Consider the following 16,134-nt stretch of genomic DNA (forward strand, 5'->3'; position numbering starts at 1 on the left):
TTTTAGTCCAGATCTAAATCACCATCATCAAGCATAAATGTATTCATTGTATAACTAATTCCTATTACAGCCTCCTGCCTGTTCCTGAGGCTCCTGAGTCCCACACCTCTTCTGACTTCTCTATGGTCCAATTCACCTGTTGCCAGGGATGTTCTTCTGTCTGTCATTTTCATCGCTCTCAAGTAAAATCTCCAAAACTATTCAAAGCAGTTCTCGTGGTAAAAGAAATACGTGGTCCTCATGAGCTCCGTTTTCATGATGCGGTAAAATGAGAATGCGTCTCTGGTCAAGTTATCAACTCTTTTATTTTGGTCTAGTATAATTACAGTAGAATTTTCAGAAGATATATTTAAAGACTGCATCATGGTATTTTATACTTAGCTTTTATCTAACAGAACAGTTCATAATGCTCAGCAATACGATTCAGCAGAGGGTTGTTAGAGTACTATGGTTAGGCTGTAGTTGTACTTGATGATCTTTGAGGTCTTTTCCAATCTGAGTAATTCTATGATTCTATATTAGCATAGTAATGGAACTGATTAAATATAAACAGAAGGGTATAGAAGATGGAGATATTTTGTGTCTCATTAAACTGTAGAAAAATATCCTTTTCTAATCTTCTTCACTGTAACCACAGTGGTAGGAGAAAGACAGACAGACAGACAGACATCTCTTGGAGGGGGTGACAATAGGAAACAGGAGCCAGAACAATTCTGAAGTGGACAGGTAAGAACTTCAACCTGATTCCATTTGTGGTTTAATGTTGCGCTGAACAATCTGAAGACTTCAGAACATTCAGCTGTGAAGGATGCCCCTTAGTGGTTGAATACAAATACTGTTGACAGAAGAAACAAATTTAATCACTGAAAAAAATACATTCGCATTTATTAAGTGAGAACAAAGGATTTCAAACAGTAACATATGCATGGAAGAGTCTACAAAGCCACGTTTACACGGAGCATTGGAAACAGTTGGAAAAATGCTAACTGACAGTAACAGAACATTCCTGAATAAGCTATTATATTGAGTAATAAGAACAAGAAAATGGGAAAAGGAAGGAAGGCTGATCTCTATTTTAACCAGCATGTATATTTTGAGATGAGGGGGTTCTGCAGAGGAATACAATCAGATGGTTAACTCTACAACAAAACTCAACCCAAACTTTTTACTGATCCTTTCTAGAGTAGAGGGTTTCTGTACAGGATTACAAAGTCATTCGGACTGCTGTCATGGCTCCTTTCCTGCAGTGTACTGATGGTGGAGCCTTCAGCTGTCTCTGCTGTCGCACAAAGAAATCAGCATGTGCTACAACACACACACATTTCTATATAAAAGGCTTTAAAAAAGTTGATTTCGAAGGGACCTCATGAGACCACCGAGATCCACTGTATTTACAAGTTCTTGGAAATCTGATTCCCATTAATCATGATCCTTTTTTCTTCCCTGAAGAAGTCTGCAGCCTTTCATCTTTTTAACTCTGCATGTAGAAGTTGAGGCTGTAACGTGTCTCATTACCTCCACACCAGCAATGGAGACAGAGAAGCTACTCGTCAGCATTACTGACACAAGCATTTACTTCTCAGGTCACATCCCAGCACAGCTTAAAGGGTCATGGAAAGTCTCTTCTGTTGAGCCAGCTGGTGCGTGCTGTAGCTGGAGAGACTGATCCCAAACACGCCCAGGAGCAAGGCTGCCCGTTGCAGCACTACGTCCGATGAGTTGATAACTATTTTTCCTGCAGCTTGAGTCTATAGGGAGAACAGGGCAAGTTATTGTGCTGATTTCAACAGAAAAGCTCCTAATTCAATCATGCTCCCTAAAACGATCATTATAAATCCAAGAAAGTAAAGCTAAAAGGGATCAGTAACGTCTTTCATTAGCTCCATAGGTAGCACTGGACCAAACAGACAAGCTTTAACACAAACTCTTCTTCAAGTCTGACAAAGCATCAGGAAATGCCAATCTTACTTTGATTTTGACAAAAAACTTCATTATTTACCAATTCTCGGAATAACAATAAGAAATTAATTGCCCAGTGGAAGTATAGGATACACCAATCAAGAAGATTAAATATAATTGCATGGATTCTCTATGAAGCAAAACAATTTCTTACACATATTGACACTGTGAATTAAAACATTCTGTGCATCTTTCTATTGTGGCATTTCTTACACAAAGCCTTCATTCTTTAAGCTTTCCTTTGCACTCAGCAGATGGAAACCACTGACGGCACCACTGAAATGATTCACATTTCAAGGAACCTAAGATTCACTTCCAGATTCTGTGATGTTTTCTGTCTGAGATTAAATAACCAGAGCTCAGTGCTCAACTGTGCTTAACAGTGTGGCTACTTTAGCAAGGGCATAAGTACAAACAAAAGGAATTCCAGATAACACCATTGTGTAAGTTGGTATCAAAAGATACACAGAGAGGAGTGAAAGTTGATTGCTAGGACTGAAACACAGTATCTTCACCTCAGCTATATCATCTCCCAACCACTACAGACATGATTTTGAATACAGATAACATTGCTCAACAGCTGTGAGACTACCCAACAAAAGAATACAAGCACTGTAAATATAAGAATGTGGCGTACAATAAGGAATACACCCTACTTTATAATATCTTTTCTATGAGTGTTTTAATTATTTAGTTGATTTCAAGTGTTCTCTGTCTTATTTTTTCTTCATTTAGTAATGAATACTCATGTCCCTCAGCATTTCAAAGGTCATAGAATCAACAGTGTTGGAAAAGACCTCCAAGATTATCCAGCACAACCATTCACATACCACCAATATTTCCCAACTAGGCCATGTCCCTTACTACAACATCTAAACATTGCTTGAACATTTCCACATATGGAGAGCCCACCACCGCCCTGGGCAGATCAATACCATCGGAGATTTCTTTATCATCCTTATGTCCTTATACATAAGGAAGGAATTCCTCACTCTGAGTAGTGAAGCACTGGCTGCTCAGAGAAGGTGTGCATACTCTATTATTGGAGGTGTTCAGGGCTAGGTTGGATGGGGTTTTGGGCAATCTGATCTAATGAAAGGTGTCCCTGCCCATGGGAGGGAGGGGCTGGAACTAGATGGTCTTAAAAATCTGTTCCAAGCCAAACCATTTTATGATTCTTTGACCACAATCATAGGAGTTTGTTGAACTGTTTTACTGAGAACTTACTGCAAGTTCTTCAGAACCCCACCATTCTCATTCCTAATAACGTTTCCCTGCTGCCCCAAACACACAATCTAAAATGATAGAGAAGTAGTTTTAGTTTAAGCACTGCAGAAACACAAACTCCTTCCAAGTACCCTGCACTTGGTCTTCCAGCATGATACCAATTATCAAGAATTACCATAATTCATTTACTTTCCATCAGAGGCTTAATTAAGACCTCTTTGAGTTTTTATGAATGTTAACCCAATAGAAGCCAAGGTTCCCTCAGGCTGGTCAGGCAATAATTTGAAACAAAATCCACCTGAGCAAGAAACATAATGGTGTTCCAAAAATCTAATTAAAAGCAGAAAAAAAGGTTGGAATTTTCATACCTGCAGCAACCTTATATACCCAGGTGTCATTCTCCGCAGAGGGATAACCATTATTTCTAAGTCTTTGTTGAATTTCAGTCCCTGCAATTTTAGAACACAGAAAACATTACTAATTCACAAGGATTTTTTTACATTGATCTCCAAATGAAACAGAAGACTAAATTGAATATGCTTTACTTAGAGTGCCAGAGTTCTCCAAGAAGCAACATATGCAAACATCTTCCCCTTACCTGGAGCTCTTTTCTCTGTAAGTTCCTTAAGTGCCAACATCAAACTCGTATATAAAGCCCAGCTGAGTTGCATAACCTGTCACATGTGATCCGTCTACAAAGCTTAGGTGCTGGCAGAGGCTGCAAGTGTCTTGCCTGGGGCTAGGTATGTCTGCAGTATTAGAAAGCTCTCTGGGAATGTCTGAAGCTCATTAAGGAAGCAAAGCAATGGCTGACCTCTTTAAGAACAAAAAGGCCTAAGCCTGTCTTATAGATAGCATTGGACTTAAAAAAAGAGGTCATTACAGCATTTTGTATCATAGACTGACAATGCAAATAGGATTGGATTGCTTTTATGTGACTTAGGGTATACGTTTATAGCTATAGGACAACCTGTGTAGGAAGCTTAATTCAGCCACGACCCAAGTTAAAAGGATGTGTTAATAATATAACGGGGCTATTTGGAGGCACATTTAAAAATAAGCTCCTTCTTTTCTGGGCAGTGATCTCCTTTACCTGGTATTATGCATGTTCTTGCCTCCCTTTTCAACTGCTGAAGCTTTACCTCTAGAAAATATCTAATCTAATATTTATTTTTACTATCAGTACTACTTTCCCTTAACTGTGATTCCTCTGCAGTGAGCCTGGACTCGGTTCAGCTCCTGGGGTGGTAAAATCTGATCTACAAAATCAATTTCTCTTTAGTTAAGAAGCTTCCATGGATAGACTGTAATGAGAAAACTCTTCTTACTCGCCATCAATATATGCAACCTTGAGTAAGGATAGAAAGGCACAATTCAGCTCCAGTTATAGTCACACTTCTAAATATGGGGGGTAAATCTTCAGCAGATGTCAACCAGCACAGAACCAGTGTGCTCTGTGAGTCCACATCAGCACTCATCATAAGTGCCTGGCAGAACAGCGCTGATTTACACCCCTCCAGGCTCTTTACTATGACATTCCAAAGCTCTAGGAGTAATGTTCCTGCTGTAAACCAGCAGAAAAATGGAAGGTTTCCACTTGGAGAAATATTCTACATTAGGCATTCCGCAATGATACCAGTTATTAAGAATTATCCTAACTCATTTACTTTTCAGCAGGTGCTTAATTAACGTTACAGAAAGGAGTGATGCTACTATATTCTGAGGCTCTGGCTTGTGGGTAGATTTCACCTTTCTCTTGCCACGCCACATTTATACCATATGAACTCTGTTAGAATCAGTGAAGTTATATCTTATCTCTGAAAAGCTAAGGTAAGCTGCTCTAGTTCTATGGCATAAATCTAAATATTAAGCAGGAGACTGGGAAATTGCTAATCCGGGCCTTTTAAAATATGCACTTGAACAGTGGCCCCGTGCTAAATGTTAACTGTTGCATATGTCAGTTGTAGGAAATATTGCATTAATGAAAAATGGTCAGCATAAAATGGGGAGCTCACTGAAGTTCATGGAAAGACTTCTTTCCGATTTGGTTTCATACTATCATAACAGGAGACCCCACTGAAGCACCCTGCATTAGTGAGTGTAAGTCACTGTGTCTGTATAAACAAGTTTGAGATTAAAATCTACACTGGAAAAAGGCAAAGCCTTTTCTTCTTGTTTCTGTTTCTTGCAGTATGCCAAATGTTATCCTTTCTGTACAAGAAAAGCACCCAGGATTGCTGCCCAGAGCAGGTTTCTAAAGCCTCAGGGTCTACATTTGCATGGAAATGCGAGGAACGCAGATTTTTTCCTTTAAATTTCCCATCTTGCTCATATTAAAGCAGTATCACAATTTCAGTAGAGTTCCGAATGCATTATTAATCATGTTTGTGCCTGTGTGTGTGATTTGTTTTCAGTTCAGAGAATGGCAGTGGAGAGGAGGGCTTCCTGGGGCGCAGTGTTCAGACAGGGAGAACCTCCCATCCAGCATCTCTCTGCTAAAAACAAAAGGGAAGCAGGATGCCTTGAATGCCACGGATCTTTTAAAAGTTATTTCTTGGCTGTGCTCAATGTAATTAAACAGAAGAATGTTTTCTGTAATTGAAGGTGTTACCAAAATCTGTATGACTTTCCCAAGGCCTCTAAAAGAACCACATGCCTGGCTTCTCTGTTGTTTCGGTTCTTTGAACAAACAGAAGTCTGCTTCAGTTCCTTTGGAAGTTTACATCCCAGAAGGGAACCACAATTGCCACATCAGCCAGAAGTTCTGCAGAGCTGCACATCCCCTCCACAGTCACTTCTGGGTTGGGCTGAGGGAGCAAGACAACCACATGCAGCTCTCCTGTTACAAGAGAGATTTGCTCCCTTGGCAAATACATGAGGATCCTGCCAGCAGAGCAGACTGCTCACCTCATTCATCTACTGGCACCTTTGCTGCTTGACAGACAGTTTTCTAATAGGCAACAAGCAGGCACAAATGCAAATTAAATGCTGACATCCTTCCTTCCCTCTCCATCCCAGAGTTCAAGGTGAAGAATTCTTTGATCCAACCCACCTGTATCTACAATCTTGTGTTCTATTTCCATTAACAGGAGAAATCAATGATGAAATTAAATGTTTCTTGCTGTAAACCCACACCTCCAGGGTGAGCATGTGCTGCTTTCCCAAATGCTATAGAAATCAACCAAGAAGAACAACTTATTTGAACATAATTGGAGACTGGAAGGAACCTCAAAGGCCAACTAGTTCCAACCCCCCTAGTGTGGGTAGAGACTTCTTCCACTAGACCAGGTTGCCCAGGGCCCCATCCAGCCTGTGCCAGTGCCTCACCACATCTTTAGCCATCCTGAAGCAGAGGGAGAGAAGAGCAATGCAAGCTGGTAGTGTGCAAGAGACAGAGCACAGGGAACAGCAGCTGGTAAGAGCAGCTTCTTTCACCCACAGAGCTGCAGCCGCACACAGCTGCACTGCAAAGGATGCTAAGTTGGGTTCACGTACATAAAGATTCATCAGTTCAGTCTGCAGCTGCCAGCAAACCCCAAGTCTAATGCGGAGGGTAAAAATGCAAACCAGATAGGAAGGGGAAGAAGTGAAAAGAAAAATAAAATAGGGAAAAGTGAAATCTGCTCGTTAGCCTTTGGGAAGAGAAGTGATGGGACCCAAGCAAGCAGCTTTCCCAGGGCCTCTCTCCAGTGCCACAGATCCCCCCATACCGCTCTCCTAAAGAAATGACACAGGTTTAACTGGGACCTGCTCAAACTCCTGATGGTGGTTTTCGCTCATGCTGCTGCTGCTGCTGAGTGCTATGTGCTGTTGAGTCTGGTGCTGCGTCCTCACCTGTCGCTAAACCCTCTGAAGGCAAACTATTAGGGTCCCAGACAATGGCAATAAAAGGGGGCAAAGACGTGATGGCAGCAGTCACCTCCCACAAGAACCCACCACTGCCATTTTGAAAGTAACTTTTCAAAATTCATCATCCTTACATAGGCCCAGATGGAGGAATATGGCTAGGATTCTGAACTCACAGATGGCTTCCACTTCACTTCTATGTATAGGATGGGAGTAAATACAAAATACTGTCTCTGTGCACAAATGAATTACATGAAGAAAACAACTCAATGAAGTTGCCCCTATATGCAACCATATGACTATCTGGGGGCCTTTTTTTCTTATTTAACCAGGAATTAGATCTGAGAGTACTTCCTCACAAATCATTCTATGTGTTGTTTAAAACTTAAAGGAATTTTGCCTTAAACAGATGTAACTAAAAACACCAGCTCTTCAGTGGCAATGGGATTAGGCCCCACTAGCTCATTGAAGAAGGCCGTGGTCCTGCTCCAAAGAGCTTATAATCCATTCAGAAACAGGTGGGTGCCAACAGATGGAGGAGCTCTGGGAAACAAAGAGAATACAGTGCTTGGCATGCGAGAAAATGTTCTCAGCTCACTCACAGTCAGACTGTTTCCAAATTTTTGTGGGTGTTGCAGCAAAGCACAGCGGTAAGGAGGGATCTGAAGGTGGTTAATGAATTTTAAGATGATGAGATAGGAAAGGAACAGGAACAACGTTAGTCATAGTGTTGTATCACACAGTAATATCTTTGTGGAGCACAAAATGAGGGAGCTGCAGTGGAATATGTTGCTGGTGGAAATAGGAAATGCTGTCAATAAAAGAAGAGTGGAATATTATGTGGATGAACTGAGGCTTACATCGGCAACTGTAAACAGTTCGGTCCTCAAAGTCATCTAAGGTTATGGATAGACAGTAGCAAGAGACTGTTGCTGAGGCTTAAGGAGTTACCAATGAAACAGCATAAACTACTCATTTATTTCATGCTGTGAATTGACTAGTTCACTTCCCACAGCTCCAGTGCCAAGTGGTTACTTCTGTATTTGCAGCCTGCCTACCCACACTGCTTTGATGACATCAAAGGACAGAATAATAGAAACAGACAGAAATTTACCAGCAAAAACCCCCCACATAATAGCAGAAAATCACACTAATTTCTGCTATGGAGAAAGGAGAACTTCTGCTGTGAAAGAAAATTGTATGTTAGAAATTACTGCAGACTGTACCTGATAGAAATTGCATTAAAAAAAAACCAAAAACCAACAAACAACAAAAAAAGGTGAAGAATTGTCTCAAAGGACTTCTAAGAGACCTTACTAAGATGCCATTATGGAAACGTGGCTGTCGCTGGCAGTAGCATAGATATAGCACAAACACATAAACCCTCTGCCATGTGTTTCTGGGCTGGATTCCTTTCTGCTAACTTAGACCTGTATAGCACAGATGCCTGTCTCTGAACTAGCTGCTCTAAACAGCCACTGCAATTTACCTATTTTACATATTAGTGTCATAAACAAAAAGAAGTGATGATGGATAATACAGTGAGATGATGCAGCAAGCTCCAATGTAGACATTTACAGTGTAAAAGCAGTCACATAGATTGTTCTCCATTGATTAAAATAAGAGAGTTCAAAGTAAACCTGATATGAAGGGTGGCGTATTACCTGAAGAAATTATACAAGATCACCTTGTTCAGCCTTGCAAAAGGAAGACTGGGAGGCATTCGATGACTTCCTATAAATACAAAGGAAACAAGCACCAGAGAAAGCGGAATGCTGCTTAGGCCAAAGGGTAATACAGCACTAACGAACAAATACAGCCATGAGGAGATTCAGTATAGAAAGAAGGCAGATAAAATATTTTTAACACGTAATTTGGCTTTTCTTCTGTACCCCAAGAGCTTATGGTACAAATTGGAAAGCTGGTGTACTGTAACAAAGCAGGTGCATAAATCTGTAGTAGATACCTGATTCATTATTAGCTGTGTTAAATCACAGACACTGGGGACCATATGACAAAAGCAGATTCTTTGGAACGCTGCTACTCCTACTGCAGTGCCTAGCAGCAAAAAGCCAACAGTTTTATGGCAGTGTAAAAGCATTCAGAAAAATTACTCTTAGATTCATAATAATACAAGACGTAGTAACAAAATGACTCATCCTCATTCTTCTTTATATCATGCTGAACTTCTACAGCATGGCATTCAACTGAGATAGTTCACGAAGGGTTACATGCACACTGTAGTTAGCTGCCTTCCTACGAAGTTTTTCTTAGGGCACAGGAACTCTCCAACCCCAGGTAAAGGAAGTAAGGAAAGGAAGGCAAGAGACAGGCATGGCTGAATGGGGAGCTGCTGGTCAAACTGGAGAGTAAGAAGAAAATGCACAGGCAATGTAATCAGGGACAGGTAAGCTGGGAGGAGTATAGGGATGCTGCTAGGCTGTGTAAAGGTGGAGTCAGGAAGGTCAAGGCCCAACTGGAACTGAGCTTGACAAGAGGTGCAAATAAAGGCTTCTATGGGTGTGACCCTCCCTAGTGAGCAACAGCTAAGACTAGTAACAGCAAGCAAGGAAGAGGCTGATGTATTCAACATGTTTTTTTTGCCTAAGCCTTCACTAGTGACTGCTCTACACACAGACCTTGAGTGTATGGTTCAGAAGCTGGGAGTTGGGGGAGTGAAGCCCCTACCACTGTAAGCAAATATCACGTTTTCAACTGTCCGAGGAACCGGAACATCCACACATTACAATAAGTTACAATGAGATGCATCCCAGAGTCCTGAAGAAATTGGCTGATATAGTCACCAAGCAACTCTTGATGAAATTTGGTAAGCCACAGTGGTCAGGTGAAGTCCCAGATGACTGAACAAAAGGCAACACAGCACCTATATTTTAAAGAAGGATATAAGGGATGACCCAGGGAACTACCAACCTTTTCAACCTCATCTCCTTGCCAGGGAAGATCATGGAGCAGATCCTCCTGGAAGCTGTGCATATTGTGTACCTTGGGGTACCGCTGGATGGCAAACTGGACACGAACCAGAAATGTGCCCTTGCAGCCCAGAAAGCCAACTCTGTCTGCATCAAAAGAAGTGTGGCCAGAAGGTCCAGGGAAGTGATCCTGCTCCTCTGCTCTGTGCTGGTGATACCTCACCTGGAGCGTATACCTCACCACCAGATGTGGAGTCCTCTGTATGGGAGATATGCGATTATGTTGGAGTGTGTCCATAGGAGGGTCAGAAAAATGATCCAAGAGCTGGAACACCTCTCCTATGAAGACAGGCTGAGAGATCTGGGGCTGTTTAGCCTGGAGAAGAGAAGGCTGTGGGGAGATCTGATAGTGGCCTTTCAATATCTAAAGAGGGGACTATGAGAAAGAAGGGGACAAACTCTTTAGTGGAACTCTTCAAAGAGGGAGAGCAACACTGAGGTTCATGGAATGTCCCTCTACACATAGAAAAGTCAATTAATGAGGACTGAATGTAAAGGCTTGCAGGAAGAGGTATACAATGTGACACAAAGCGCAAGCAAAGCATCTTTGGGGCTCCCATCTCCCAAGCTCCATTAGACAGCCACTGCCCTACAGAATGTGGTTGGTTCTGTATAATGTTTGAGTGAATAAACTTATTGCCTGTTTTTCTGTAGCTAACATGTACAGTAGTACAGAAATATTTACTCATTTTACAACTGAAGATCAAAAGCACTTAGCCAAAATGAAGGGGAAAAAAAAAAAAGTACCAGAAAACCCAAAACCAATAAAATAAGCAAAAGGCAGAGAGAAGACTTGGAATCTTGAAGCTCTGAAGTCCTTAACGAAAATTAACACATATCAAAAAGGTGCTGCAGTGCTCACAGCACTGGTAACTCTGATATTTGGCTCTACTGTAGCCATTCATACAACTCTGCAGAAACTGGGGGTTGGTCTGCAACTGGAAACTGAACTAGCAGATAGAGACATGGTGACAAAAGAGGGTAGAAGCTTGTCCACCTCTTCTGTGCAAGTGATACTGCAGCACAAGCACTTCCCTGTTGTGTTTTCTGCTTTAAATCCACTCCTTAAAACCCGTGGTGGAATAATGGCTATCTTTTTTAACAAGAGCTTTATGGCTTGCTGCCTTTTAAATTACCAGAGATGCTGGACTGGGAACTACATGAGTGTTAACATTTATCTACATCCATTATTTTGGGAAGGTTCTTATCTGGAATAAGTCAACAAACTTCCAAGGGAGTTCCTGGAGGTCCCAGATAACCCTGGAACGAGCCCTGTAATGCACTGTCTTGCAGCAGTCCCACTATTTAGAGCATGTGCAAAATCTTCAGCAGGGCAGTGTAATGGAAGCACATATAATGCAAAGCTGACAGTTAGTGAACAAGGTGGGTACATTCATATGCTGTAATGCCATTCTTCAACTTCCGTCTCACTGCTGATCTGGCTAGGGAAACTTAAGGCAGACCTACGGATCTATCTGGCAGCACTCACAAGACACTTCATTACTCAAGAACACAGCGAGGAACAAGGCATTAGGATCTTTCCCGTGAAGTGCTTGAAACATCCACTTAGAAAAGGTGGTGCAAAGAGGGGGGAGCTTGTTAAGGAACAAGGCATGTCCCCTCACTCTGCTCTCCTTCCCAAAGTCCACTAGACTCCATCTACCTCAAGCCACCCACCACATACTGGCTCATGTACCAGGCTGAACAGGTGCTCCTGGCTAGTCAGTGCTCAGTGGGTGTTTGTCACTGTGAGAAACAATATGAGAAAATTTATTACAATCTGTGATAAGAACTCTTCATGTTGCTTTGTTCTCTCTGTGGCTGATGCGATAGAAAGCTTGACTGACAGATTCCATGGTCTCACAGACCTCCCTCGCTCCATCTGCAGAGGGTCTCAGATTATGAGTGGCTCCATCACATAGTTTTCCAGCTCTCTTATGCAGCTTGATACACAGCAAACAGCTATACAGACCTGCTGGGTTGTTACTTATCCAACGCATGTATACATACAGCCTAGAGCCAGTGGAATTCGAAACATTTGTAAGAAGCTGGACAGATAATTCCTACCAGTTCTATACTGCTGCTGAGACCTTTTCTCACAGTAAATCTGCATATATGAGCAGATGCAATTGCAGCTACTGAGCAGGGCTCTTTTTCCTCCTCCTCTACATCCCACACTGACATCCTATTACACATATGTCGAGTTTTAAAGTGAACCACACAAATGAGAAATCTTAAGAAATAGCCTTCTGGCATGTAATTCCAGAAGTGCGGGTATTTGGGTGTGTTAGCTGAGGTTTAGAAGGCCATGAGATCTTCTGTGATGCCTGCAAATGGAGGCTTGTGAAGAACTGTTATATTTTACATATGAGAAAGACCCCTCATAGACACTAAGTCCTTTACTTAGTCCATACCCTGCCATCTGTAACTTGCTTTTCTGTTGCTAGGGACAGTATCTACAGTAAGGATGTTTGGGGTACTAGGACTCTTGAGTGGAAAAGGTTTTGTTCCAGGATAATATGGATACATTCAAATCATGACCATAATTTTAGTTCTGCTTCTAAAGCACCGATTTACAACAGAAGTACACAACTCCAGCTAACCATTACACTGGTACATCTCTGTTCTTTTCAAACACTATTCTCAGATACCCTAAATGTGTGGGGTTGTTGTATTCCATATGGTTTTATAAATTGAGTCATAAATCCGAAAAAGACAGTTCGTGCTTTTTCTTCATTGTTCTTTGTTTTTCTTCAAACTCAAACTCCAAAGCACCTGACCTACCTGCTAAAACCTGAAGAATATCCTTCTGAAAGGGGCATTCTATCACAGTAACACTGAATCTTGAGCTATTCTAAAATGCAGAACTTTACCATTACTGTGTAAAGAAATGCATGAGAACATCAGTAAGTTCTAAATCATACATGCCCATCCCATCTTGCCCTCTTTTTAGAATGTTTTAATAACAAAATAATTTTAAAAGGACATTTTGTTACTTACATAAGCTGCACTATATTTCATACACAGCGTAAGACAATTCCTTACTCAGCGTGGCCCAGACAAGCAAAAAGGTTGGACGCACATTGACCCACGTATCTAAACTATTTGTCTAACATTTTCCTTAGTGGCCTGTTAGGAATGTCCTTTACATTTGGTAATAATGGATATCTAGATCTGTATCACTCATATAGTTTCTAATTTGGAAAATGTAAATACTTTGATTCATTCTGGTAGATATGAAAGCCTGGATGCTGTATATTTCCATGCTGCATATTTCCAATGCAACAGGCTAATGAATTAGTCTACATAAAATATAAAAAGGCTGTAAATTGTCCTGTAAAACTTAAAACTGCATTATAGTAAGATAAAAATTACTGTAGCCTTCCAAGAGTGACAGGAAATGCTTCAAAGTTGTAATTACATGGATTTAGTGGAAACTTTTTGAGTTGAATTTATGTTCCCATGCACTTTCCCTTGTTTTGTTTCCTTGTAATTGTTTTCACATTGCCAATACATACAGTTTCCATCCATGGCTATCTGTATTCCTATTTAAATGCTCTAATCCCTTAATAGGACTTCTATTATTTCTGGAATGGCATTATGCCAGCACAGTCGTGGCTACTTAGCATGATCAGTAATCTATTTGCAGGCATAATCCTGAGTAAAGGTGCACTCCTTTTGTTATGAACTCTCTAGATGAACACTGGAAGATTCTTTCATCAGCATCAGTAGAGTGTAAAACAATCTATGCAGGAGGCAAAGCATGAAAAAATCATTAATCAAAGGAGTAGCATTTCTATAATGTTTATTTCTTCACTATGCAGGCTTTATTCTGATTAAGTGTTGTGGCTGTCTGTCTGTGAGGCCAAACAGAAATGATTAAAACAGAATCTAAATTACCTAGAGGTGGAAAGCAAAACAAGAGGGGAACAGCAGCGAACGCCTGCATTTAAACATGACACAATGGACTTAGGACTGACTGCTCTCTTCAGAGACTGTATCTCCCACGACACGATGCTAAGGATCACTAGGACCAGAAAGCATTCACCTAACAGCTCTAAGCTAACTGAAGGATGAAATAACACAACTGCTAGCTGCACTGTGCAACCTCTGGGAACTGTCAGTATCAGAGGCCTTCATGGTGGTAAAATGGACCATTTTAACAAAGGGATCCAGAGGTGGTCTGAGGAACTATGGGCACAGAATGCCAATGGGTCCAAGGAAGGGTCTTTCTCTTTGTGGTCCTATAGGGAACCAGGTATTGGGCATGATGACCTTTGTGGGTCCCTTCCAACTCATGATTCCATGGTTCTATGAGACCAGCACACCTGATGTCTTTGTTCAGCAAATCAGTAGTAACCAATGCAAGGAAAAGAATGAGCAGACACATGCAAAAATATATTGGGCAACAGTCCATAAAACTTCTGCAAAGGGAAGATATATTTCACAAGCCTTTATAATAAGGGGTTAAGCTGTGTACTAAGCTGGACTTTTAAAAATTGAAACAAACAGAGAAACAAAAAAAACAACTTGTAAAAGGAGGTCACATGGGCTAAGAAGATCCTCATTTGTATGAATAAGCAACTAAAAGCAAAAGCAGGAATGCAAGAGTCCCACTGGAAGGAAATCACCAATGCAATCCTATGGGACTTCGTGCCAAGATCTGTGCAGCTCAGCAAAGTCCCAAATGACCTGAAAAAGGTGATGAATAATGGGAGAACGAAGACTGCTGATTCCACTATGTATATTAGAGTGACTACAACTGAAAGCTGACTGTGCAGAGCTGCAGAAGCACAGCTTGATCATGAACAACTTGTGACAAAATGGCAGACGAAATTGTATGTAAGGCATAGCAAAGCTGTGCACACAGCTACATAGGCTAATTAAGAACATTAGGAAATGAAAGAGAGTTCCTATGAAAATGCCAGCTCAGTAAGGGGTCAAGAAAACAACCAAATCATTTGAAAAGGACTGCAGAACAAATACAGAACCAGTTCAAACATAAATGGTGAATCTGTGTTTTTAATAACAAGCACCAACCACTAGTTGGTGCAACCAACCTCCACACTCATGAGCACTAGGTCCAGTAAGACTTCACCTCTGCTTGGTCTGACCAATACCAGGACCAGTAAGTTATCCGCAACTTTTATACAAAAGTCCTTTGATAGAAGAGACTGCTTTTTAAACTGCCCTATAAGAAGTGTTCAATTTATACTGCTTTGCAGAATCCTCCTGTGCTTGATTTCCTTCATTTTGAAGCATGGATCTTGGATCTTAGTGTCCTGTGTTTTTGTGAGCATCAAAAGCTCAGTGAAGCTTACTTACTCACAGTGCAGTATTTGGGGGAAAAAGTATCACAATAAAAAAGCAAAGCAAGCAAGAAAGGATGCATTAATTTCAGATAGACAGCTGTAAAATTGCTTAGTAGAGACAGTTAGAACTTTTTGTTTGTATTTCTTTCCAATTGCAATACAGAGTTGAATGACTATGGACTGACAGCCATCTGTCTTGTGGGTGCCTGGAGGAAGCTTCTACACCAAAGCAACACTGACAGTTATACAGTAATATTCTGCTGCACGATGCTCTTGAACTGAGCTGGCATGCTGTTATTTCCACCGTGTGAGGGCACTGCACAGAACAGAATGCTCAGCTACAATGACTCTTGCTTACTCACAAGTACACACTGCCAGACTGGGAATGAAAGGAAATAATCCTGCAGGGCATAACGGACGGCAATGCAAGCACATGATTCCATGCACTGAGATAACATCCAGGTCCACAGATTTAGATTTAATATCAGAGAAGGAACAGAAACTGTATGTAAAATGCCTTTATTGGGTAGGTTTTCAGATGACTTATCCTGTATACTCACAACAACAAACAGAGGGACTCAGAAAAAAAGAAGGTAACAAGGACTTCTTGACTTCAAACAGAAAAATTCCTATTCAAAAGCCTGAAGTACAAAGCATCAATAATTTGTGGATAACTAAATCCATGATGATTTGGATCAGCCTTGGACAACTGGCTCTGCATTAAGGTTGAGGAAGGACTCTTAGTTGTTATCCAGAAGACTGTCCTCCTAGAGACACTTGCTCAACGCCATCTCAACTTT

General features: G+C 41.1%; 1 protein-coding gene across 2 annotated transcripts in view; it reads right to left on the reverse strand.

Moving 5' to 3' along the window:
• Positions 1–808: 808 nt before the first annotated feature.
• ERICH1 (glutamate rich 1) overlaps positions 809–16,134 on the reverse strand; it is a 91,281-nt gene continuing 75,955 nt past the window's right edge. The window contains exons 6-7 of one of the 2 annotated variants that reach the window (XM_072332424.1): positions 3,555–3,635; positions 809–1,748 (exon numbers count right to left, since the gene is read on the reverse strand). In XM_072332424.1, coding sequence (XP_072188525.1) covers positions 1,585–1,748; positions 3,555–3,635 — 245 coding nt within the window. In that variant the 3' untranslated portion in view covers positions 809–1,584. The remainder of the gene's footprint in view (positions 1,749–3,554; positions 3,636–16,134) is intronic. The other variant, XR_011903102.1, reaches the window with a different exon arrangement.

This window comes from Excalfactoria chinensis, chromosome 3, assembly GCF_039878825.1.
Source record: "Excalfactoria chinensis isolate bCotChi1 chromosome 3, bCotChi1.hap2, whole genome shotgun sequence".
Classification (NCBI taxonomy): domain Eukaryota; kingdom Metazoa; phylum Chordata; class Aves; order Galliformes; family Phasianidae; genus Excalfactoria; species Excalfactoria chinensis.